Source organism: Melanotaenia boesemani, chromosome 18 (genome assembly GCF_017639745.1).
Source record: "Melanotaenia boesemani isolate fMelBoe1 chromosome 18, fMelBoe1.pri, whole genome shotgun sequence".
Lineage (NCBI taxonomy): Eukaryota > Metazoa > Chordata > Actinopteri > Atheriniformes > Melanotaeniidae > Melanotaenia > Melanotaenia boesemani.
The window spans coordinates 6814619-6839789 of NC_055699.1; the positions used below are offsets into that span (position 1 = coordinate 6814619).

The 25171-nt window shown below is 40.5% G+C and overlaps 3 protein-coding genes across 6 annotated transcripts; 1 reads left to right on the forward strand and 2 right to left on the reverse strand.

Moving 5' to 3' along the window:
• Positions 1-2542: 2542 nt before the first annotated feature.
• Positions 2543-7556, reverse strand: LOC121628509. 2 transcript variants are annotated; one of them, XM_041967554.1, is made up of 3 exons: positions 7369-7556; positions 7031-7282; positions 2543-5246 (listed from the first exon to the last, which is right to left on the reverse strand). In XM_041967554.1, exons 2-3 carry the CDS (start codon positions 7278-7280, stop codon positions 3088-3090), a joined length of 2409 nt encoding a protein of 802 aa, XP_041823488.1. In that variant the 5' UTR covers positions 7281-7282; positions 7369-7556; the 3' UTR covers positions 2543-3087. The 2 variants fall into 2 exon arrangements, with proteins under 2 accessions (XP_041823488.1, XP_041823489.1); XM_041967555.1 differs by lacking the exon at positions 7369-7556 and having other exon boundaries at positions 7031-7294.
• A 2274-nt stretch (positions 7557-9830) lies between these two features.
• Positions 9831-14778, reverse strand: LOC121628473 (bucky ball-like). Of its 2 annotated transcripts, none has more exons than XM_041967503.1 (7): positions 14537-14778; positions 14273-14416; positions 12756-14180; positions 12579-12680; positions 10281-10370; positions 10145-10203; positions 9831-10066 (listed from the first exon to the last, which is right to left on the reverse strand). In XM_041967503.1, exons 1-6 carry the CDS (start codon positions 14547-14549, stop codon positions 10181-10183), a joined length of 1797 nt encoding a protein of 598 aa, XP_041823437.1. In that variant the 5' UTR covers positions 14550-14778; the 3' UTR covers positions 9831-10066; positions 10145-10180. The 2 variants fall into 2 exon arrangements, with proteins under 2 accessions (XP_041823437.1, XP_041823436.1); XM_041967502.1 differs by having other exon boundaries at positions 10145-10212.
• A 346-nt stretch (positions 14779-15124) lies between these two features.
• Positions 15125-23506, forward strand: kbtbd2 (kelch repeat and BTB (POZ) domain containing 2). 2 transcript variants are annotated; one of them, XM_041968121.1, is made up of 4 exons: positions 15125-15322; positions 17335-17931; positions 20582-20747; positions 21002-23506. In XM_041968121.1, the coding sequence occupies exons 2-4, from the start codon at positions 17759-17761 to the stop codon at positions 22559-22561; spliced, it is 1899 nt and encodes a 632-aa protein (XP_041824055.1). In that variant the 5' UTR covers positions 15125-15322; positions 17335-17758; the 3' UTR covers positions 22562-23506. The 2 variants fall into 2 exon arrangements, with proteins under 2 accessions (XP_041824055.1, XP_041824054.1); XM_041968120.1 differs by having other exon boundaries at positions 17348-17931.
• The last annotated feature ends 1665 nt before the right edge of the window (positions 23507-25171 follow it).

Sequence of the window (25171 nt, forward strand, 5' to 3'; positions counted from 1 at the left end):
TCCATTCAGCAACGTTAGACATACTTTTCTCAATTTTTGTCAATAAATTACTTCTCGTGTTTTTGCATTTTTAAACATAGTGACCCTCTTAAATAATGTAGCTAAGATACTATATGACCTCAGGTCAACTTAACTGGTAACTGACTCTTGCCTTATCAACTAAACATTAAAAACGGCTGTGTTGCTAATACAAGATAAACCTGAAGAACTCTTGCTTTTTATGTGCTTTTTATTTATTTTATTTAGGTAATTTTTTTCTTTGTCTTCATTTAGTTTCTTTTATTTCTTTTAAAGTCTGTTTTTAATGCACTTGTTATTGCTTCTTGCACCCTGCTGTAATACTTTTAATGTTTTATGTAAAGCACTTTGAATTGTCTTGTACATGAAATGCACTATACAAATAAATTTGCCTTGCATGTTTGCCTCAACCAACAAGTTAATAAGATTGGTTGTTTAATTATTAAACACTGACATACAGGGCTAAGAAAAAGACATCTTTACAATTTTAATCAAGGAAAAGGGAGGATGAGATAATTTTGATTTATTGTGGCTATTATGGCTAATGCCAAATTTGAGTCTGCAACATCTGTTGTTGAGATTAATCACCACACCTTCCTACATCTGTCCAAAAAGAACTGATAATCAAGCACAGTAAATAAAAAGAATACAATAAAAGAATAACCTTTTAACCCCAATTATTACTTCATCTGCTCCATATTCATCCACACAAATTTAGCATAACCAAGAGAACTACATTAACGGATAATAATTAAAACTTAAATAAATCATAACTTTTCTTTTATAAGCTTAGATTGTTGTGTTAACATGCTAATATTTTCTAATAAAAGTAGAACTGGGGTTTGTATGATTAGGAACCAAATATATCGTAGCTTTTATGGCTAAAGCTAACTTTTGAGTCTGCACCATCCTTTGTAGAGGTTAATCACAAAAGTTTCCTGCACATGTTCAAAAAGAGGTGTTTATTAAAGATATTAAAAATACATATTTTAAAACCTGACATACATAATACATGGTTAGCAACTTAGTATAGCCAATTTGATGTCAACAAAATGGCCCACCTTTTAACCCCAATTTTCACCTCATCCCCCAGCATATTCATCCATAAAAAGTTGGTATAACCAACAGAACGACATTAATGGACCGTAATTAAGACTGCAATAGATAAGTATCCTTTTATAAACGTCTCTTCATATTGATGTTAGCTTGCCAATATTTATTTCTAACAGTAGATTTGAGGCTCATATAAAAACTCTTCATTATGACTCAAACAGCACAATAAAAGATAAAAATATCAAAGTTATACTGCTCATCCTGCGGGGAAACTAGCACAAAAAGGCAGAGTCTTGAATAGTTGTCAAACAATTTTACTGAAATCTACCTATCAGCCTGCAGAGGTAGTAAAGAAAAAAAAATACCAAATGCATTACAAAAGGTATGGAATACAACATCTAGATCAGGGGTAGCCAACGTCGGTCCTCAAGGGCACCAATCCAGCAGGTTTTCCAGATTTCCGTGCTCCAACACACCTGACTTAAACTAACAAGTCATTGTGGAGATCCTTATAGGCTGTTGGATCCATTTGATTTGAGTCAGGTGTGCTGGAGCAGTGAAATCTGGAAAACCTGCCGGATTGGTACCCTCGAGGACCGACATTGGCTACCCCTGATCTAGATTGTAATTTTTTTTTACCTCCCAAATATAAGTTTAATGTCAGGATTTACCATGAAGTTGTATACAACCACCCACTGTCATTAAAAGGTTAATGGTTTGGTTTTAAAATAGCCACTTAGAGATATCGTAGAGATATCCACCTGTGCAAGATAAACAGTCTCATTTACCAGAAGCAATTCCACATGACATTCAGTTAAAGATTTTGTGTAACTATGTCAATGTGAACTCATGTTGGTCATTATAAAGAAGTAGAACTAAACAGAGTTAAAACTAAACATGGAGAAGCTGCTTCAGGTTCAAATAAAAGGTCCAGAGAATGCAAGTCTGCTTCAACTCTTCCTTCTTTTTTAAGTTAAAGACTTTCCTTTATGCCACTGTTTACTTGATTAAATTGAAAGCATGCAATAACTGTCACTACGTTGTACCTTTCTTTTCAGCTTGTAATGCATGTTTTCTGTGAAGAGCACTTCAAGTTGTGCTGTAAATATAACTTGCATTACATCTGCCTACTTGATGTGCAGCCTTTAACTGGGGATTTACATTTTAATCTAATATATTTTTAATTATATTCAATCATAGACATTTAAGATTCTTTATGTTGATGAGAAAAAAAACACCAGTGGTGGATGAAGTGTGTTTAAAGCATGCAGATAGTTCCATCTAGTGGATGTATTCAACAATCACAGGAAAAAAAAAAACTGCAAGTCAAATGCAAAAAAACTAACAAAGTTGTGTTTATTTAAGATCAATAAATAGTGAAGACTGTGATTTATTATACATTTAAGTGAGAAACATTTAAGTGAACATTTTATAAAAAGTGGTTTTCCACTGAGTTGTGAACATTAAAAAAAAATCAGCATTGTGAGTCTTTGTGAGAGTTCCTGCAATGAGGGGGGAAAAAAAAAAAAGATTTAATATGTGCATATTTCAAAGTTGTAACATTATTCATTCTGCAAAACCATTTCTTTGTCCCAAGTTAAGCACAAAGATCCCGACATGAAACTTTAAGAGAAGCTGCCTGGCTAACTCATGCTGGACCTGTTGACTGTAAAAACTGATTCTATATATATTGTGTGCAATCTTATAGTGTAGCATATCACTTGCAGGTGGACATTTACCAAAAAAAAAAATAAAAAAAAAAAATAAAAATTGGGCATTTTGCATTTTTACAACTTTGACTTAAAATTTCACAGGTTTCATATCATGGGTGTGACAATAAGCCAGTGGTTGAGGAGCAGGGAAGTGAGATCAAAAGCAAACCTTTCAGTTGTGGTTGTGATTTCTTGTGCTTATTCAAGTGTTGTGACCTGGCTTCATTCTTAAAGCCTTCATGATCAGCATTGGGCATCACACTAGTGAATGACTTCCCTTGGACAAAGTTTAACATTAGAAATGTCACAATTCATCATGTCGGTTTAGGTTCTGGTTGAAAACTTTGTCCTTACCAGAATGCCAGCTGTGTTTAAGGCACATGCGGTCTATGATCCTCTCTTTGTCCTGAAAGGAAACTGGCATGGCACAGTTCTCGTCCATTTCTTGGATGGTGTTGCCATGGGGACAGTGGTGCAGCCTCTCCCTTGTAACAGGCTGGTGGTGCAGCTCATTGCACACACAGTTCTTTTCCCTCAGCTTTGGGTACAGTGCCACTGGACATTTGTTCACATTCTGTTTGGATGCCAGCAGCTTTTTGGGGTCTGTGAACTTCCTGTTGTCAACAGTTGCTTTCCGTTTTGGGCCCATGTGACATGAAGTATTCCCAGAGGATTCTCCTTCTGCATTATGTCCATGCTGGGCAGCAAAAAGATCAGGATTAGAACTTTTTCTAATCAGTCGTCTTTTCGTGTGAGATTTACATTCATCACATGTTGGTAAAAGGGTGTCATTCCACTGCTGGAAGGGAACAGCTTTTCTTTTCAAACCCCTACCATCGCATCCTGGACCAGAAGATGTGGAGATCCTGCGTTTTGTCAGACATCTGGAACAAAATCGCTCTATCTTGGACACATAAGGGCTAAACAAGTTCTCATTTAAATTTCTGCTGAGCCAGCACTCATGGTCAGAGAGGCTTTGTCGATCCACCGTGCCTTTGGGCTTGTACCTCTCTTTTGGCTTGTGAACATTAGGTAGCTCTTTTAACTCCAAGTCTAGTTTTCTTCTTCTGTTAGGCACATCTAAACCACGATCACTCAGAGGTCTGCGCTGCTTCTTGGGTGCCGGTGGAGTCTTGCTGCAGTTATAGAAATTCTCAAAGTTAGAAAACCAGCTAGTCGAAGGGAGATAGGCAGGCAATGATTCAAAGGATGTATTGTGATGATCTTGGACATCACTTTGTCTCCTCAGTTGGTTTCTATTTGTCTTCATTGCTGGATTTTCCAAGTCTATCAAGTTTGGTGGACAAGCCATTTCTGCTGTGTGTGTCATTGCAGACATACGGGTGTCTCCTGAGACAGGGTAGGGGACTTCTAACGCCATCTCATCTCCCAGTCTCCCCACAGTGGGAATAACATCCTCTAGTTCATTCTCTACCAGAGGTAGCATCTCAGTTCTAGGAATCACTTCTTTGGGAGGAACCTCCTCTCTTAACATAAGCATTTCTGGTGCAGTTGCTTCAGCTAAAGCAGTCAATTCCTCTTTGTGAGTCTTCATGGGAGCATTTTGTATCAGTGATTCAGTGGATGGTGTCAAAGCTTCTTCCGTTGACCAGACTGTGGACTCAATCTTCCTTAATTCATCGAGATGCTTGGGATCAAAAGGCAAATCAACAACTTCTAGGTGAAAATTCTTAGCAGTCATACTCAGATTTTTATCAGCTCCCATCTCCTCAGCTTTGTCACAATCTGCCTCCTGAGACCTTAAATTAAAGGCTAGTGTGACTGGAGTAGTCTGGTTCTCGGAGTCCTCTAGAAGAGGAACTTTACCAATGGTGGGCTCCCCAGCAAACACAACGTCAGGAGAGACTTGGAGAGCCTGGTTGGAGTTTTCTGCAAAAAGGTGCAGCTGTTTGTCCTGCAGAACGCTGCTCTGAAGATTAGAGTTACACTGGACCACGTCCTGGGAAAAGCTGTGGGACATTTCTGCAGTTTTGTGGGCATGAAGTAGTTGTAGTCCTACTGGTGTGGTGCAGCATTCAATTCTCACCTCCTCTGTTTCAATGACAAAGCTGCCTTTTGAGGGAGTATTGGTGGTGGAATTAAATGTCATGTCCTGGAGCTCTGGAGAAGGAATCTCCTTCTGCTTAGCCAAGGCTGGTGAAACCATCTGAGTTGTAGGGATACCGGAGGCGTTGTGGCTGAAACACTCATTAGACTTTAGGGTGCTGGTCCTATGGACTGCTGCTAGAGGCTCTGTTTGAACCTCAGAGCTGGTCATTTCTCTGGCTGCAGAGTGGTCCTGGTAGCGAAACCTGCGGGCATGGTAGGCCATGGCCTGGTAATATTGTGGGTTGAGGATGCGTCGATAGTCCATCAAATGAAGGTGGGTATGGGGGACAACAAAGCCAGGTGGCTCCATGTATGGGTTTGGTTGATAGTGGGGCATCACTGGTAAGCCATAACCTTTAAGAGGACACAAAAGAGATGTATGCCAATTAAAATTCTTTGCTTTACCCCTTTGATGTGTAAGTTTTATATTATACAAGTCCCTTATATGCCAATGTTTGACCCAGGAATGGGAAAAAAGGGGGGAAAAAAAGTTTTGTTGATCTGTTTTTAAATTTGCAAAATTTCCAATTAAAAACAAATACATAAAGAAAAATCCTCAACCTTCAGTAGGGCTAAGGCATGGCACCATCTGCTCAGGCCAGGAACAGACAACTATGTCAGAGCTGGCTTAGCTTCCTCAGAAGCTGGAGGTTTTGTTTGCTTTCCTTAAGGAAAAAATATAGCCACAAGATTAACAGATTTAACCAAATGTGGAAGTTTCCTGAACTGTGCCTTTTACTCCACCTAATGGCCAGCAGGGGGAGATAATGGCTTCCTCCCACTCATCCCTCCCTGTGGGGATTTTAATGATATGTGGTCTCAATTGCTATTTTGAAATCTTATTTGGAATTGGTGTTTATTTTGTGAATACAACTTTAAATAAAATTAAAGACAAAGCAGAGCATAAAATAGTTAGGTTGTGTTGTGATTGAAAAGCCATTTCCAAACTGAAATATGTAGTTCCTACAGATCCACAAGTTTCAATTTTCAGTTACAAAAAAACCAAGTTGGTAACGGTCAAAATAGTCAAGATTAAGTTTATAAATGCACATCCAGAAAACAAAAGGCTAAGTCCTACCTTTTTTGTGCAATCTATAGTATTCACACGAATCCTTTAGAAGCAAATAGTCCTTTGGCAATCTTCCAGGACTATAGTTAACAGCCTCATCTTATTTTTTAAAAAGACTAAAAAAATTCCATTGTATTTTTAACATGTTTATGCTGAAATACAAGCAAGTTTTGTAAGCATTTAGTAAAAGCAGTAAAGTCCTTGACCAGATAGTGGTGGTACAACAAAGCTGGAGTAACATGAGTATAAAATCACTGAGGAATCAACAAATCTGTGTAGACATTAAACTTTTTGCAAAAGATAATCAGCCAGGAAGATAGATTATCTAAGAACTATTATTTGTACAATACTTTTTTCCCAGGAAGTTATATGAAAGAAAACTTGGTGTGCAGGATGTCCTTCAAGCACAGGTCTTTAAAAACAAAAAACGGATCAAGAGAATCTGAAAGTGATGTCCCTAAGAAATAGGAGAAACACCCAGTAAAGACCCGACACAGGGCCTGAGAGATGCATTTGGGCCTTCAGTTGGTCCAGCTACTTTTGGCCAAAGCTTCGTCAGAAACGATTTCAATGGCTGTAAAGAAGACATTGTTAAGGTAGGGAAACAGGGACAAAAGGCTGAGGTATGCTAAATGACACAAGAACTGAAATGAAAATCAGTGGCAACAGGGCTTGTGAAGTGATGAATCCTACTCTGAGCAAAAAACAGCCAACAACCAAAGAAGAGCTTTGAGATGATCTTGAAGACTTAAAGAGATAAAAAAAGTAAACAGGTTTAGACTGTTTTCATAATGAAGTTAATGAAGAAATAATGACTTTCAAGTACATCAGAACTATACACAGACTATATGAAGCCATACATGGTTAGAAGCATCAAAATATACATATATTGGTGATGACATGAATTTAACTGATTTAATATAACTGATGAAACAACTAGGAGACGATCAATTAAATTACTTTCCCATAAAAGCACCTTATAGGTCAAATATTATCAAGAATGGTTGCACTCCTAAAATATTTGTAGCAAATACCAAAAAGACAAAATATTAGAAGTTTTGGATCTTACCTAAACCAGGATAGGCATAGTATGGGTTGTAGGACACAGGCATGGGCACAGACCACTGCAGAGGCAGGTATGGCTGTGAAGACTGAATGTAGAAGAAAGGTTTCTGGTGTTGCCCTTCAGGACGTGGTTGACCTGATGGCACTGAAGCCGCCTGTTGGGATCCACGGAGTGGCTCAGCTCCAACTGTTGGGTTTGGACCTCGAGGGCCCATACCATAAGAATGCTGCAATATAGACGTGGCGGCCGCCATATCTGAACAAAGAGAGGCATGTTTTTAGTTGTTTTTTCAATTAAGGACATAAAATAGCATTGTGAAAAGCAGGAAAAATAGCACTTACATGCAGAAATAAGGCATCAGCAAACAAACCAACAAAGCTTTGCTATAGGTTTTAAGGAAATCAAAAGGTTTTGGGCAAACAAACCAGAGACTAGCTTGTCAAATGCTGCACTGATTGGGTGTGTTTCAGTTCCAGGTGATAATTGTTCAATTAGAGTGTAATGGGCTGCATTCAAATTCAAAAGTGAAGTGTTTTTTTTCCAGCAGCAGACCTCTCACTACAGTGCATTGGTTCAGCTGAGGAGAGGCGGGCTGGATGGAAAGTAAGACTGACAGTTTCATCAGATTTGCCAAAACTTGAAGTTGAATGTCTCTGCTGCCACAGGCCTGTAGTTTGTTGAATTCAGGCTTGGTGAATGAAGTTCGTAGTGGAGGATCTTGTTCTATTTTTGCATCTTTGTTCAGCTCCTTTTTTAGCTATGCAGAACAAAACAAAGCACAGATCCACACTGTTTTATGATTCCGCTTTGACTCCCTAAAAAGCCCATTATGAGGCTTGAGGGGAGTTTGTGTGGTAACCAGAGAGCATAGTTTAAAAATGGTTTAATCTGATGAATAAAACAGACATGTTAACTTTGCAGTGATTTTTTTTTAAATCATTGCTGCTGATCAGACTTTTTCTATGAACTCATCAATGTCTTAATGCAATTTTTCTCACGTGACCTGGCATAAATGTAAATATATTCTATTTGACTATTAGAGAGCAAATGCCAACACTGATGTCTCTGAAATGCAGTGACATTAAGATAGTAAACACGTACACTGTTAAAGCTGCTGTTCTTTCACTAATAAATAGCTAATTTAACCATTCTTAGAGCAAATATAATAAAAACTTGAGTGAGACAATGGTTTTAATTTCAGTTGATTTACGATCAAGCCAGAGGAGGGCATGGTGGTCTTCAGGAAAACATCACCTCCTCTGCATGAGAGAAAAGGACCGATTATTTGAACTGAAAAGAGGGTGAGATCGCATTCACAAATTATAGGCACCCTGTGGTCTGGGAATCCTTTCAGAATCTCTCTAGGCAGAGCTGGAGGTTGTGGTGAGGATTTTCAATTAATGAAGAAATGTTTTTAAAGCATGCCCATAGCCAGACTACTTGATAAGGCCACACAGCCACTCCTGCAGTTAAGTTATAGATTTTTGGAGCAAAGCTTCAATAAGCAGTGCTTTAGTTAAGCTACCTGAAGGACAGGGGGATTTTTAACCATCTAAGGAGTTTGAGCAAAGTTCAAGAGGAATCCACTCAGAATTTGTGGGAACTGTGAAAAAAATCAAGTGCCTTCTATTCTTATTTGGATTTTGAGTGGTAATTTTGAGTATTGGGTGTCTTACCTGTGGAAGGAAGCATTTAGAGTGCTCTCAGTTTGGCAATCAGCAACAAGTTTAAGCTGAAAGCTATCCAGAATGCAAAAGTGAATCATGTTAAGTGTTCACTCAGCCTGCCTTATTTTGCTTTTCTCATGAATTCCTTTTGACTAGCTTTCAGCTTGGTTTATTTGTAAAGAAATTACCTTATTCTCCAAACAGAGTTGTCCAAATAAAAAAAGGGTCTCCTTGCACTTTCATTCCCCACTTGAGATGTAAGGATGAGTAGAAACAAGATGAGTAGAAAGAGGATGAAATGACAAATTTACAAAATGTATACTTTTTTATTTTAAACCATTCAAATATAGTGACACAGTTGCATCATTTATCAATTTTCTTGTAGCATACTGACACATTAAGCTGTATTAGTTTTGCATTTATTTTCATTTCAACCTGTACTGGTTTAACAAGTCACATGACCCTTTACACACCACAGATGCATCAAAGACTGTCGCCTCTCCTTTCTTTCAGTTGGCAGAGGATCTGTCACGCAGGAGACCAGAGTTTGATTAACCCAGGGGACGAACATTAACACCTTCCAGTGAGGTCCTTAGACGAGACCCTTAACACTACTAGCTAACCACTGTAAGTTGCTTTGGATAAAAGCTTCTGCTAAATGACTGTAATCCTCTAGGCACACCTTAAAGATTGCAATAGTTTTTAAAAAAAAAAATATTTAGCTGAGCTCAATTTTCAGGTCAGGAGAATATAGATGAAGCAAAATCTGGACAAACTGAGACTGAAGACTGGGAAATTTAATGTAAATATTAGCTGGGGAGGGATGGAATAAAGCTAGTCCAAGTCAATTTCATCAGGATCAGATGCTACATCAGATATTCCAGGTTTTTCTATTGGCACATTATCTCTTAGCTTCATACTTTAATTCCATAATCTTCCACTTAGTATCCTTGTAAAAGGGATTCTAATACAGCCGTCGATTCATCGAGACCTTACAAGAGGATTAATGTTCCCAGCCGCTGATAGTTTAAAACTGATCTTTTCCTTTTCAAATTTAAATGAAAATTTTCAGAGCTTCCGTTGAGCTCCAGTCTCATGCTTTTCAACCTCAGATGTTATAATGAATGAGCCAATGACAATTTTAAATGACAATTTTTATTGGACTGACCCCAAACAGTGGAAAACTCATCTGCAACAGAACCTTTCAGCCCATTTGTGAAATCTATTAATCCTGAATAGTGCAAGGCAGTGTCACTGCAGATGTTTTTTTTTTTTTTATTATCATTTTCTAACAAAGATGCTTCGTGTGGTGTGCATTTCACCCTGTGCCCCAAATATCTTCATCCTTTAACTTAACACCTTTCAGGGGGACCTGAAAAGAAAAAGATGTTTAAACTTGGTGTACGATTTAAGATGTCAGTTATTATAAGTGATGGTGACTTTCACCTACAGTTCAACATAATTCGGTTCAGCCAGCCAAGGGACGTCAGCATCTCGGTTCTGTTCTCACTGTAGAGCCTGAAAGATTCAAATAATCACCTTCACAGACAAAAATTAAACATGTAGAAGGGGGGAACAAAACAAACCTCTTTCCCAGTGTAACAATGATGGCTCGTCGTCGTCGCGGTCTTCCTCTCTTGGCCTGTGATACATCAACTTCCACTGACTGTTCATCTCTGTTCAGTTGATATGAAATTAGAGCAAGAGATGGAACAATGATAAAAATACAGTCTTCACTACTGTTTAACAAACCCACAAAACATACTGTAGCAGCCACCATTTGCAGACCTGTCTGGGATCAGACCCTTGTTTATGTAAAGCAGTGATTCTTGTTTTTATAGAAGCATCCTCACTTGGCTCTACAGATGCTTGCTGCCAAGCCTGCACTGACATGCACAGAAATGACAACTTTTTCCTCCATTTCCAGAGCAGTCACATTTCTTTTCATAAAAGGAAAGCTACCTTGGACTTGCATACTTCTAACCTCTAACCTAGTATGAGAAATCTGGTGCAATGCTTACAAGTCATGTAGTGCTGAATGATGGAAAGAGACCTAAAACTTTGTTTTTGGCCAGTCTGGGTGGAAGATGTGTCCTCTGACATCCAAAACCTCTTTCTAGAAACATTTTTGATAATGAATCACTTTGTAAATAGAGCTCCAGCATTTGGAATAACTTGTAAATTCGTTTGAGCTCTCTCCCAAAGCACATTGCATAAACTGGTGCACAGACATCGCTCTGTCACCAGGCTACATCATCTCTTTTGTTGTGTTGTTTAATCATAAAGGTGGTGCTAAGGTGTTTATACAGGGCTGGAAATGCACTTTTCGAACCACCACCAGCACCATGCCCTTACAACCACCAACATATTTGTATACGCTTCATCTCCACTCCGATTTTTCACAAAAGGCCCTGGTTGGGGCCCACGGAGGCATCTTTAAAGTTTATTGTTGGCAAGTTCATCTGTTCAGAAAATTCTTAAACATTTCTTTTTGGGTTCTGCTTTACTTTCAAAAGGTTTATTTTAGTTTCCTTTTCAAATTGTTTTAATAAGACATGTGCAAATGCCCAGCAATACCATTTTAAGAAGAAAAACAAAAAGTTCAGGAAAATAGAATTTTTTTCCCCAAATACAACAAGTTTCAAAGGCGCTTGAAAGTAGATAACATTAAAAACCCAGGAGAAGAGGACAGAGTTTACTCTGTAGGAAAGGCAGCAAATCACTTATCTGCACATCAGATACTTTCTAGAATTCCTGATGCAGACATCTGAACTTGAAACTGAAGACTGAATGGCCATCATGATGGAGCAACGGAAAGAAACTTCTGAGAGAAGAGAATTCTGCAAACAGGTGTCTTTGTTAACCTGCTGGTGTTCTCCATTCATCTACAACTGCAAAATCTCTATGGCTTCATATTTAGCCCATAACCCGCAGCTCATTCATAATGAGAATGAAAAGGCGGTGCAGCGTACATCGGTGCTTTCAGATAGCGTGCCGATACTTTGGAGTCTGAACAGACAAATGCTTGCGTCTAAAAGGGTCTCTGCTCTGTGGAAATGTCTGCAGATAAACTAAATATCTGCACGAGTGAAGGAGTTGGCTAACTGATGTAGGTTGGCATAGCAACCACATCCTATCAAGCTTGATCCAACAGGGACATTTATTGGTCTATGCTCTCCTAGATTGCTAAACTAAGAACAGTGATGAGGGGCAGCATCACATGAAATATGTTACATACTGTCTTTTCCCCAAAGGTGAAAAACACCTCTCAAGGGTCCAACCTAGATTCAAGTTCAATCTTGACATTTGCTGTCTTTCCCCAGTTTCTTTTGCTCAACTATTGTACTACCTTGGTAGACATTAAAAAGTACTTTAAAAGGTTAGAAGTTCAAATGCATAATAAAGACTTACCATAAACATAAAAATCTTCCATACAGTCATGTCAACAGTTACATTACAACCCTGGGATCTAAAAAGTGATGGTTTGGTGGTTACTTCATCCAAAAACAGATGCAGCAAGTTTATACAATCATGTGACTAGTTGGGAATAAGATCAGGTCACCTTTCCTTTTGCATTTAAGAGAATTTGAAGCACTCAATTTCACCCATTTAAAGAACCTTACTAAACAACGAGTAATAAAATTTATCTCTTGGCTCTACAGTTTCTCATGTAGGCAACTAAGATGGCTTGGAAAGAATTAGGATAAGAGGTAGGAGCAGCCAATTAAAGCCATTTCTAAAATTTAAAAATTTTGAGTTAGAAATTTAACACATAAGAGCTCAAAAGGAAAACAGTATGACAACATTTAATACATTCTCAACAAGACAGTTAACAACTCTAGGACCAGACAGGCTCTCAGTTAGCTACAAAAACAACATTTTACCTTGTCTCTGCAGAGTGGCAGCTTGTCTCCTCCTTGGCATTGAATCTCCATCTGCCCACCTGCCCTGGTCTGCTGTGGTCAGATCTTCTCTGCAGAATTTATCTGAACAAATTCACACCTTCACTGCTTCTATTGTAAAACCACAATGAAAAAAATAAATTCTTTGCAGAAACTTACCCTGACATGTCCTGCACTGCAGCTCTCTGCTGTTCAACTCCAGTCCAACTCCAGACTCAACTTCAGGTGCATCATTCTCCACTGGATCTGAGGGCTCTTTGTACTGGCCTCTATTATGCCAAGGCTTGACTGCAAGTCTCGGTGGGAGAGAGTGGGCCTTCCTTGGTGCAGAATGCTTCCTCACAACTACTCTTACCGGTTCCTTGCACCCACTTCCATATCTGCCCTCCTCCTCAGAGTCTCCAACTTCATCCCGATACATCTTGGAGCTGTTGCCTTTGCTTCTTCCTGGCCATTTTGCCAGATATTTTCCACAACAGGCGCACGCAAACCTCTTTGAATCTGGCAACCATAGTTCCTCTACATCTTCAGCGGCTTGAGAAGACCTGCTCATGACCTCTGCATGCCTCCTGCCAGTGTAACCATGTTTGGGTAAGAGGTCTGTGTCATCCAGATCTGTGGAAAACATTTCATCTCTGGAGGAGAGCTCATCCAAAGATGGACTGAGTACGCTCATGCGCTCATGTGTCGTTTGCATGGAGAGGTAGTTGTAGTAGTAGGGGGCAGCCTGAGAGGAGAGGTGGTCAGCTCCAGCAGCTCCAGGTGTTAAAACATTATCAAAAGGAAGTTTGAGGACGTGGCAAGTTTGATCAGCTTTAGCATCATCACAATGATGTCCTGCCTTTGCGACTTTATAACTGCTTTTAGCTTCCTTAAGTGCTGTCTGACTGGAGGGAAAGGAGAGTGTCTGTGTGGATTCCTCTGCATCACATCTGGAAATACTTGAGTTGGTCACTGAGATATTTGACTGGATATCTGTGACCTCTTTCTCAAGAGGGCCCATGTTTTGGTCTGATGCTGACTGCTCAAGCTCAGGACACTCTTCATGGACAGAGGAGCTATCGACAGGCAGCTCTTCTTCCAGTCCTCCTGTCCAGCACTCGTTAGGGCTCTGAGGGTCTAAGATCACTTCGTTAGACTCGTCGTATATTACTGCAGTGTCGCTGAGGGTCACAGCTGGGGTCTCTAAACAGCTGTCCTGCAGTGCTGAAGGCAGGCTATGACCCTGCTCTTCATTCTTCTTTTCTTCGGGAGAAAACACAGTGGAAGCCTGAGATGCAATACCAGAATCAAGTTCACGCTCAGCAGCCTGCAGCTCGGTGGTTCGAATCTTATCCAGACACTCAATGAGCTTGGCTATTGCCTCACTGGGGTCAGTTTGAGCTTCTGAACAGGACGTTTCTCGACGTCCGTAAGGCTGCGAATGGTACTGCTGGCGAGGCATGTCACCCCAGGAAGGAGGGTGGAAGCGAGGTTCAAACATCCGCCTGTAATCCATTGGATATATTGGGGCATGCGGTAAAACAAAGCCAGGAAATGGTACAAATGGGTAAGGATGCATGCAGGGGCGGCCAATATTAAAACCTAGGATTTGTAAACATAAAAAAAAACATGCACTAAGATTTTCAACATGTATAAGTTGATTGTACCAGATGCTAGTGTAAATAGGTGGATACCTCCGGGTAACCCATAGTGACTGTATGGGTTGTTGAGCTGCCACTGTAGGTAGTAAGGCTGGGATGCAGGCTGAACATAGAAAAAAGGCCTGGGATGAGGATTTCTCTGCGCTCCGCTCCCACGTGACTGCGGTTTACCTGTATCTACAGGAAAAGTTTCATCATATTTTACACTGAATTTACAATTAACTTAAATGCAGATTTCAACTCTTCATTAGTATCTAAATATTATGTATATTGGGAAAGGGGAAAAAAGGTTTTTACCATCCATTTTCATTCACGCTCTCACTCAACCTTTCGAAAATAAAACACGCAGAGAGATGAAAACAACCAAATAAACATCCCCAACTTCTGGAAATTAAATATTTTTTTTAACCGTTTCTATTAAACCAAACAAAAGTAGAAACGCTTCACTTAGTTCTACGTTAAATTCTACTAACAAAAGTTACAACAGTTCCGCTAATCACTCATATAAGAAACAGCTGCTGCCCCGTCTGCATTGCTGAGTTCAGGTGCAGGCGGAGTAATAGGCTGTTACATACTCCGCGGACGTGAATGGAGACACTTCTTGACACATCGGCCGTGGCCTGATTATCTATCTATCTATCTATCTATCTATCTATCTATCTATCTATCTATCTATCTATCTATCTATCTATCTATCTATCTATCTATGTGCATTTGACGTTGTGTCTAATTATTATTATTTAAATAGTCGTGCTGAACCCAATGGGTGAACCAATGTCACGCTTCGGAGCTGTTGTATCTCCGTCTGTCCTGCAGAGGTCTCTGTTTCTCTCTCCAGCAGGACAGGTCACTGAGTTTTGTGCATGCGCAGTATCCTCACTTGGCCTCTGGTCTTTGAGGCGCTTATGTTGCGCTGAGAGGTTGCCCGATGCTCGGCTCTTCCACTCAACTCTAGAACGCCTCAATTCCACTTGATGGGCTCACTTGACACTTTCTGCTGACGAGAAAAGCCCCTGTGACGATTCAGTGTGTGGACGGGTTTTGTGAGGACTCTTGGATTTACGAGGGAAATGACTCAGTCAGGTAGCTAGCTTACATTTATTTAGCTCATTTTTTTGCTGTTAGCCTAGCTGAGTGTCTGCTAGCAGCATGACCGCTATCTCTTCAGATTGTTGCCGTCATGCCTTTTTTTTTAGCAACAGTTACAATATTGAGTTGGTGATAAAAGACGATTGACTGTTTTAACACCCATTTAGTGTACCCCAGCAAATTTGTTGCCTCGTTAAGCGGTACCGTGAAGAGAAAGGAAGCTAAAGTTGCTAACTTACCGCGAGTGTAAATCAGGCTCGAATCGCCGCTAGAGCTCGCGTTATAACGTTATGAAGCTAGCTGGTGAGGTGCATTGGTCATTTCATCGAGGGAAAAATCACCACATCTTTTAACGAATAATTTGTACAAGCGCCTTAAAACTGCCAGTGTTGTGGTTGATGGTATATACTAACCTGATCAGACCTCTTTGCTCAATGTCACTACACGTCGTTTCGGTAGAAACCGTTTTGTTTTGGACACGGAGGGAGGAAAGTGTAGCGCTAGTTCGCGATAACGTGCTAACGTAGCTAACAAGCATTGGGCTAAACATAAGATATCAGCCTTAAAGTGTCAGTTTTTAAGACAGCTAGTTAGAAGGATGAGCGGATGAACATCTAATTGCACTATCCATATCCAGGTAAATACCCAACTAAGTGTTGGTAAAGCTAATGTGTGTGGACGGCCTAACGTGAAGTGAAGGATGTTAAGTGACCGTTAGTGCACGCTTGCAGACATTTACCAGTTTCCCGGCGTTCAAACGTAACGATTAAACGACAAAACAGCAGATAATCACAACAGTATTTCAGTAAGCGCAGAGCTTGTAAAAGGAAAATAAAACATTTCTGAAATTTAATTTTAAAAAAGCAAGTACATTCCTCAAGACATGATAGCATTTCACTTGATACTATATCAGAGAAAACAAGAAACGAACAAGTACATCTGTTTTTGATTATTACATTTTTCTGTTCGGATGAGCGTCTGTTCACTTTTTATTTATTTTTTTGTTATTATTATAATTACTACCCTGACCTTTAGCAGTCAACTATATACTAGACTTTGGTGAAGCCCCCGTGTTTTTTCCTAACTTGCAAGTTGGGCTGGGTTTTATGGCAAGTGTCTGTGTGTGTGTATATAGTCACATTATTTTCTGTTATTGACTGATCTAGATTTCGACTGCAATATAGAATTTGGATATGCTGTTTATTTGTGTACTGATGTACTATTTACATCTGGGATAAACAAATCTAAAAAGTAACGGGACTGAAAATGAGGTAAAAAGCCAATGACCAAACCAAAACTTTGAAATAATCTCTTAAAGCCTGGAGAACTTATGCTCAAGATCACTTTAAATGAATGTCTAGCTCTTTTAAACAAAATACAACATAAAGAAATGAGGTCTGCGTTAAGACTTTTGCATGGTGTTGTATCTCTGACTAGGTTTATGATGACCATGTGACAACAAAAAGTAAAGTTTTTGAAAAGTGATGGGAAAATGTGTTGTAGAACTCAGGTGGAAGTTGGGGTACAAAAGGTAGCCCATATATGGCAGACATTAGTGCACCCAACTGTTGAAATGCTAAAACAATGTCACAGAGGTCATACTTGCTTTGCAATGGTCTCATAAAATCCAGTTCTGTTTAAGATTTAAGGCATTTTGTCTTATTTATTATGAATGCAATGCTTTTGCCATACCTTATTTGAGATGCTTTTTCTTTTTATACAAGGTCAGTGGTCACACAATTGTAAATTGTCATTTCTACTTTTTTTTCCAAGCAGCCTCTGTTGTAGTTTGTTAGGGGATGTGGTGGGATAGAGAGCATTTACCAACAACAAATGCAAAGGGGATTCCATTTGTTTAGAGTGCAGATTTTCTCTGAAATGACTTTCAGACAGATTTCTGCTCTGGGTGCCAAAGGGGAGAAAAAAATATAAGTAAAGAATTTTTTATTTTTCTTCTTGTGGTCTACATGGATTTTGAATTCACCTTTACCCTCTTTGTTTTTCAGTTTTGTCTTTCAGACAACCACCAATGTAACACTGTTGTGACAGTGTTGCATTCTCTCTACCTCCGATCCTCAGTTCCTCTATGCATGACTTCAGATGACAGATAAACCCACGAGGGGAAACCCTTTCCTCACCCCAAATCTCCCCCTTCTTCTGGACTCCTGACAGTGACACGGGTTTGCCACAACCTTATCATCTCAGTTCAGCTTTTGGCTCATCTCCAGCAGAAGGACCAGCAAAGAGTTTGCCACACCTGGAGCTGCCCTTCCCCGCTATTCATCCTTTTGAATAATTAAGAATATATATAGATATAATATATCTTGTTTTTGTTTTTTTTTGTTGTTGTTTTTTCTCCTGGTTTTTTGAGTCCGGTTCTGCCGGCCGTGTGAGTTTTTAAAACTGGGGCACGATTCATGGGATGCAACCATGTCGGATCTTAGTGAGCGCAGGCCGGTCAACACGGACTATGCTGTCTCCCTGCTGGAGCAGCTCAAGTTCTTTTACGAACAGAAATTACTGACTGATGTGGTGTTGCTGGTGGAGGACACAGAGTTCCCATGTCACAAGATGGTATTAGCCACATGTAGCTCCTATTTCAGGTGAGTGTGTGACGCTGTTGTCAGCCTCGTGGTGTGGAATAACACATGTTGTACATTATTGTATTTGGCAAGCTGAGCATGACCATGTTTTGCATCTCATTTAGCCAGTTATGCCTTTAAATGCTTCCCTCCTTAAGTTACAATGAACAATGTGTGACATTGTAGAACAAGTAATATCTTTCCTATGCATGGATGATGGAAGGCAAAAGGATGAGGTTTCCTTGAGGACTGGAGCTATATTCTGCACCAGTAATTCCAATTCTGATATATTTTTACATGGAATAAATTAAACAATCACTGACAGGAGCTCCTCAGATGTTTTCCAAAAGTTCATACTACAACATTGCATAATGATGTGAATGCACTACAGTAACTGACAGAGCTGCAGCCTTGACTCTGGGAAAAGCCCATCTGTACATGACAGCAGCTCATGCGTCATTTAAAGCACACTGTCAACATCTCTGTCTCATCCCTCCCTCCTTCTGTTTTTGCATTATGCTTCTCCCCACTGTTTCCCACACACTGTATATCTGGTGTGAACATGCAAAGCATTTTCTCCTCCAGGCTTTAATGGTGTTACAGCCTTTCTGCTAAACTGCTGCTACTTCCCCCTGTTTCCTCCATTTCCACCTCCTCTTTCCACACATTCTTCGCTTCAAGGAAAGAAGGGGTGGACTCTGGAGAGAGCTTGTCTTTGTAGGGGAAAGTCTGGGTAGGTCTTGGTGAGCGATTTTGAAGGGGGGGCAACAGTAGGCCTGCAGGGTTACGTAATACAGACTGGCATGTTTAGCCCCTGCTGTGATCCCCACACAGTACGCACCCCAAAACCCCAGTAATATTAGATGCAGGTGACTGTTAGATTTTCGTCTTGTTTAAAATTAATAAAGCAAGAAGTCCACAGAATGTCATCAGAAATGCTCATCAGGGCAAAAAACTAGATACTTTAGCTATGTAGCTATTGAAATTTTGCTAAGGTCTTTCTGATCTCATTTGTCAAAAATTGTGCAAAAAATGTCAGAAAATAGTTTACAAAACCCTCAGATATTAAAAATGACTTCTCACATCTCTAGTATGATGTCAGCAATAAATTACAGAGGCTATCTTGGATCTCAGGACCCCCTGCCCTGCATGTTTTGGGTGTGTTCCTACTCCAACACACCAGATTCAGATTATTAAACTTCCTCATCCAGTTTTTTGCAAGCCTGTTAACGACCCATTTATTTAATTCAGGTATGTTAAAAGTAGGGTTATCTCTAAAGCATGCGGGGCAGTGTGTCCTGAGAACCTGGAAAAACACTGTTCTCTGGAACTTTGGCATATTTTCTCATTGATGCCCCCTAGCAACGGCAAATTTGGTATCCATCTTGCATTCTACCTGTACTGTGACCTCGCCAGGCAGTGAAGGTCAGTCCTATGATGTCTCTGTTCTTATCTCCTGCTCTTTCTTTTCCTTCCTTCCTCAAATAATGTTGTCCTCTGTTTCTTTGTTGAATCATCCACTGTGCACATTCATAATTGCAGGTGCGTTGATATCCACTACAGGGATGATAGTTATTTCCCTTCTTGAGGTCACAAAGGGAAAGATCTCAGACTCACCCATTTGAGCACACATTTGCTAAAAAGTAGAGCAAGCAAGTTAGAGGGGTGACAGAATTTTCTCATTTTTGGGCCTCATACACCGGCTATGAGGACACATATGACTGTAAGGAAACCTTTAGAAAGTGAATTTTGCATGGGACCTTTAAGATCGGAAAGTTGCATAGTCCAAGTCAACTGTAAAAGACAAACCTGATCGGTCATTTAACATTTAAACAAGTAAATATTTAATACTTCAGAGGATTATTTGATTCATCATCTAATGTACTAATGGACTGAAAGCTAGTTTATACCTTGTCTGACTGCATCAGAATTCTGAATACGTCTTGGTTCATCTTTATGGGCACACTCAGAGGGAGGAAAAAATGCATCCATTTAGTCTCTGCAGCATGATGTTAATTGCTGGGTTTTGGTTGTTCATGTGAAATTGACCACAAATAGTTTTTCATTGACAAACAGTTACAACATTTAGAGGTTTGACAAAAGCTGCCCTGTTTGGTCTTTAAATTTTGGGCCAGTCATGGTCTAAAATAGGTATACCTGTTGGGAATCTACAAATATGGAGTGTAGTCATGTGGTTTTTGACAATTTTTGCACTGAAACATCATGAAACTCTGTTTTTCACCAGAGAGAAACCCCCTCCAGAGTCAAATGTGAGAAACTGATGAAGTGAGGGAAGTTACTGGATGCTGCTGATGAATGACATGGAGGAAGAGTGTATGACCTGCTGAGGCTGATGCAGCAAAGTAGTAGAGACCCAGCTGGAGCTGAGTTGTATGCAGTTAGCCAACAGCCCAGATTCTGGATGTCACTTTTTGTCATCTAGTTTTAGGAAAACAACCTAATCAATACTTAACAAATCAGTAGTAGCATACTTTTAGTTGCAATGTTGACTTTAAAGCGTGTACTTTTATTATTGATTATTGATAATGTAAATCTTTTTGAAGAAGCCGGAAATCTCTTACCTTAAAACTCCTATGAATTGCAGTTCACGTCTTGTAATTAACTTGCTCTTTCCTTAACTGTTTACTGATCAATTATCGTTCTGGTGCAGGGCAATGTTCATGAGTGGCCTCAGCGAGAGCAAGCAAACACACGTCCATCTGAGGAATGTGGACCCGGCCACCTTGCAGATCATCATCACATATGCTTACACAGGCAACCTGGCCATCAGTGACAGCACAGTGGAGCCGCTCTATGAGACTGCCTGCTTCTTACAGGTCAGAGAAATCATTTGATGGTCTTCATCATCCTAAAGGAGCTGTGCGTTCGTCTTGCCATTACAGGAAAACAAAAAAGATATAAACTTGATCTCAATTTAATTTTCCTTTTTTGTTTAAGGAGCAGGTGTTGGTTGTTTTCCCTTTTAAATCTTTGGATTATAATTACACTAAATGAAATGTCTACAAGCTGAAGTGGACAGAAGAATAATTGTGTTGACAGATGCTTGAATATTTTCTTCTGTCCAATGCAGGTAGAAGACGTCTTGCTGCAGTGCAGGGACTATCTAGTGAAGAAGATCAATGCTGAGAACTGTGTCCGCATGTTGAGCATCGGCGACCTGTTCAGCTGTAGCGAGTTGAAGCAGAGCTCCAAGCGTATGGTGGAGCACAAGTTCCCCATGGTCTACCGGCAGGACGCCTTCCTTCAGCTCTCCCACGAGCTGTTGATAGACATCCTGAGCAGCGACAACCTCAACGTGGAGAAGGAGGAGACGGTGCGTGAGGCCGCCATGCTGTGGTTGGAATATAACATGGAAGCACGCTCACAGCACCTGTCCTCTGTGCTGAGTCAGATCCGCATTGATGCTTTGTCAGAAGTGACGCAGCGTGCCTGGTTCCAGGGTTTGCCACCTAATGACAAGTCTGTGGTGGTGCAGGGCCTCTACAAGTCCATGCCCAAGTTCTTCAAACCTCGGTTAGGCATGACCAAGGAGGAGATGCTCATCTTCATGGAGGCCATGTCAGAGACACAAGGCGAGTGCTATGTAATGTCTACATCTGTGCCTACAACAATAGTGTGTTATAGCCCGCAGGCTGAGAAAGTGTACAAGCTCTGCAACCCCCCAGGAGACTTGCAGAAAGTGGGGACCCTTGTTACTCCAGACAATGATGTATTTATTGCTGGTGGACAGATCCCTCTGAAAAACTCAATCACCAACCATGGCAAGAAAGGCAAGTTGCAGGCCGTTTTCCACCCAGTCGATAGCTTTTTCTGGTTTGATGCCCAGCAGAACACCTGGGTGCCCAAAACCCCCATGCTGTGTGCCCGAACTAAGCCCTCATTAGTCTACTGCGACGGCTACATCTATGCAATTGGAGGAGATAACGTTGGAGGAGAGCTAAACAAGCGCACAGTTGAGCGTTACGACTGCGAGAAGGATGAATGGAGCATGATGAGCCCTCTGCCCTTCACCTGGAACTGGAGCACTTCAGTGGTGGCGCATGACTGCATCTACGTGATGACCCATGATCTGATGTACTGCTACTTCCCCCGTGCGGACACTTGGGTGGAGATGGCCACACGCAAGACCAGTCGCTGCTTTGCCTCCGCAGCTGCCTTTGGTGACCTCATTTTCTACATCGGCGGCCTTCACGTGGTCAGCAACTCTGGCATGCGCATGCCGACGAGCACCATTGATGGCTCCTCTGTCACAGTGGAGATCTACGACGTCAACAAGAACGAGTGGCGCGTTGCTGCTAACATCCCTGCCAAGCGCTACTCAGATCCGTGCGTGCGTGCCGTGGTGCTGCTCAACTCATTGTGTATTTTCATGCGTGAAACCCACATGAACGAGCGTGCAAAGTACGCCATTTATCAGTACGATGTAGAGCTGGACCGCTGGTACCTGCGGCAGCCTGTGTCTGAGCGCGTCCTCTGGGATCTGGGCAAGGACTTCCGCTGCGCAGTGGGGAAACTTTACCCCTCCTGTTTGGAGGAGTCCCCATGGAAACCGCCAACCTACCTCTTCTCCCCCGATGGAGCCGAGGAGTTTGAGGTGGACGGGGAGTTGGTGACGCTCCCTCACGTATAGCTCTTAAACCCTGCCTCCCCTACCTCGCTGACTAAACCAGGAGTCTGTACACTGAGGGATGAACATGAAGGGGGGGTGGGCTCCAGATCTCTGCTAATTTAAAGGGTTCGTCTGTTTCGTGGAGGGATTGCTGGACTTGAAGCTGATGCTGATGAACAGTAGCATTCAAACAAGCTGAGAGTGAGAAAAATCCCCTCAGATATACTAGTAATCTGATCATTTCAGTTTTTTTTTCCTTATGTTGTCAGTTGTGACATGTTAGATATTCTGTCTGTCATACTGTTTCTACAATGTGATAATCTAAACAACTAATTTCATGAGGAGGATCATGATGCACTTAACTGGTAAACCTGTTAAATTATAATGGAAACTGTACCAAAACTCCCCCCTCAGACCCCTTTCTACATTCTTGGCTTCCCTTTTTCCTGTCCTTGTTTTCCTCTCTATCAATATAGAAATACTCTGCAGAAAATCAGTGATTGTGCTCTGAAGTCTCAGAAAAGTTGGTAAGATTCAGGGTTGTCACAATGAACAGTTTTCATCTGTACATTTTCACTTATTTTCATGTCAAAACCAGTTCTGGAAGTGGATTTGATATCTGGGGACTGGATGGATGATATGAAGGTATAAAGAAGTTTGAAAAGCGGTTACTCAGCTTTCGATCAAACAAATTCCTGAAGAGACTAAATAGTTGGAGCTGAGACCTTTTTTTGTGTCAAAGCACTGAATTTGGGGTGTTTAAGCCCAAATAAACATGAAATATCAGTTAACTCCATCTAAGAAAGGCTGCTATATGATGTTTAATTCAAATTTAGTCAAATTGACTACAAGACAAGTAAAAAAAAAGTTTATAATTAAAAAGCATCCTGATTGGTATATTTTATTGCAGTTGCTAACATGCAAGTATTCAAAACTAAAATGGATAAAAAATATTAAAAACAGGGAATGTTTGGCTTTATATGTTTTATGTTGCTGCATTTCTGTATTTTGTTGTAAACATTTTTATGGTTCTACACTCATAACCAAAAAGGACTACTAAACACCTCGTTAAGGTCTTTAGATTTACTTTTAATAAATAAACTCAAATTTTTTTTTTATTTAAGGGATGAAGTTTCAGGAGTTAAAGGTGACTTCTAGAAGTTTTTTTTTTTCTTAAAACCCAGAAACTGCAGTGGAATAAGAGGGAGTTCTTTTTTTTTTTTTTTTTTTGTCATTGAAGTAATTGATCAGCAGTTTGGGTGCAAGGAAACTGATTTTCAGCAGAGTATTCTTAAAAAAACAGGATCATGTATTTCTTTAAAAGGCCCTGCAGACAGACAGACAGAAGGGGAAAAGCAGCCGTGGTTTTCTGAAGGAGTGAGAGGGCCAGTGATTGGATGCAGACAAGTGAGAGGTGCAGGAGGTGTAAGAGGACGGTGACTGCAGGTTCAGCCACCTGTCGCCTTGCCTCCTTCGCTACTCCGCCCTCCACCCTGATTCCACCATAACCCCTCGGCAGTTTGGCCGTCACGTCTGCTGCACACAGGTCTTCCACACAACCAGCAGTTTACACCTCTTCCTCTCCATCGTCACATGACCGTGACACTTTGTGTTTCTTTTCACCAGGGTCTTTGCAGACACACGACTCCACTTGCAGTGCAAACACAGGTTCTGGGCTCATGCATTTTTTATTTGTAAGCTGCTGAATTATATAAATATAAGTATGTAATGACTATAATAAAATATATATTTTTCATATGTTTAAAAGACAGCTGTTTTAGCGTGGGGGAAAATAACCAGGTCTATTTTGTATAAGTGTCTTTTTCTTTTTTTATTTAATATCAGACATCACTGTAGTGTGATTGTGGGTAGATCTCCATTTTCCTATTGAATTAAATCTTTAAGTGAATAATAATAAATCTTGCTGCTGATTGGTTGTGAGAAAAGAGGGCTGGCCCAGGGCTGTTGAAATCAGAAATGAAATCATCCCAGCAACCACTAGCATCAGTGGAGAGGGTGGGTTGGGGGGGGTCTTCCTCTTACCTTTAAAAAATAAAAATACATGAGCACAGGTGCTTCATGACAAACCTTAATAGCATGTTTGGCTGCATCATTTTCCTTTGGCACTGTATTTTGAATGAACGTTAATTTATTAAAAAAGACGTACCAAAAATGTTCAGGAGGTGGTCTGTGTTTGTTTTTCTCAACATGGCACTGCTGTCATCTTTTTAAAATCCCTAAGTTAGGCATTGAGCTAGCAAAAGCTTATTGTTAAAAATGCTAGTTTCGGGGTAGCACATAAAAAGAAAAAAACTACAAGCACTTGGACCTCGCTGACCTCAGTCAAGCCATAGGGTCACTCACCTGAGAAAAACCCCAAAATGCCCAACAGTGCACCCAAATACCAACCCCATGCTAAGGCTCTTATCTGGACTTAGAGCTACTATCACTATTTCCACTATCAGGATAGATGCCTCATCCTATTTAGAATCCTTATACCTTGAAACATACTCTTAGACACCAAGATGAAGCAAATTGCTGTAATACCATTAAAGTTATTGGATCACTAGATCCAGATTATCAACATGGTCTTGGTCAATGTCGGATTATAACATCTATGATGTGATCTTG

Bases quoted from the DNA above. Each gene is read 5' to 3' on its own strand.
- LOC121628509 (XM_041967554.1), bottom strand. From the start codon at position 7,280: ATGGCGGCCGCCACGTCTATATTGCAGCATTCTTATGGTATGGGCCCT. The intron at 5,247-7,030 runs GTAAGATCCAAA...GTCCTCTTAAAG, and splicing joins CTATGCCTATCCTGGTTTAG to GTTATGGCTTACCAGTGATG.
- kbtbd2 (XM_041968121.1), top strand. From the start codon at position 17,759: ATGTCGGATCTTAGTGAGCGCAGGCCGGTCAACACGGACTATGCTGTC. The intron at 17,932-20,581 runs GTGAGTGTGTGA...GTTCTGGTGCAG, and splicing joins ACATGTAGCTCCTATTTCAG to GGCAATGTTCATGAGTGGCC. The intron at 20,748-21,001 runs GTCAGAGAAATC...TGTCCAATGCAG, and splicing joins AGACTGCCTGCTTCTTACAG to GTAGAAGACGTCTTGCTGCA.
- LOC121628473 (XM_041967502.1), bottom strand. The intron at 10,371-12,578 runs GTAAAATGTTGT...TCAACTGAACAG, and splicing joins TGCCACTCTGCAGAGACAAG to AGATGAACAGTCAGTGGAAG. The intron at 10,213-10,280 runs GTTTGTTTTGTT...TGAATCTTTCAG, and splicing joins ATTGTTACACTGGGAAAGAG to GCTCTACAGTGAGAACAGAA.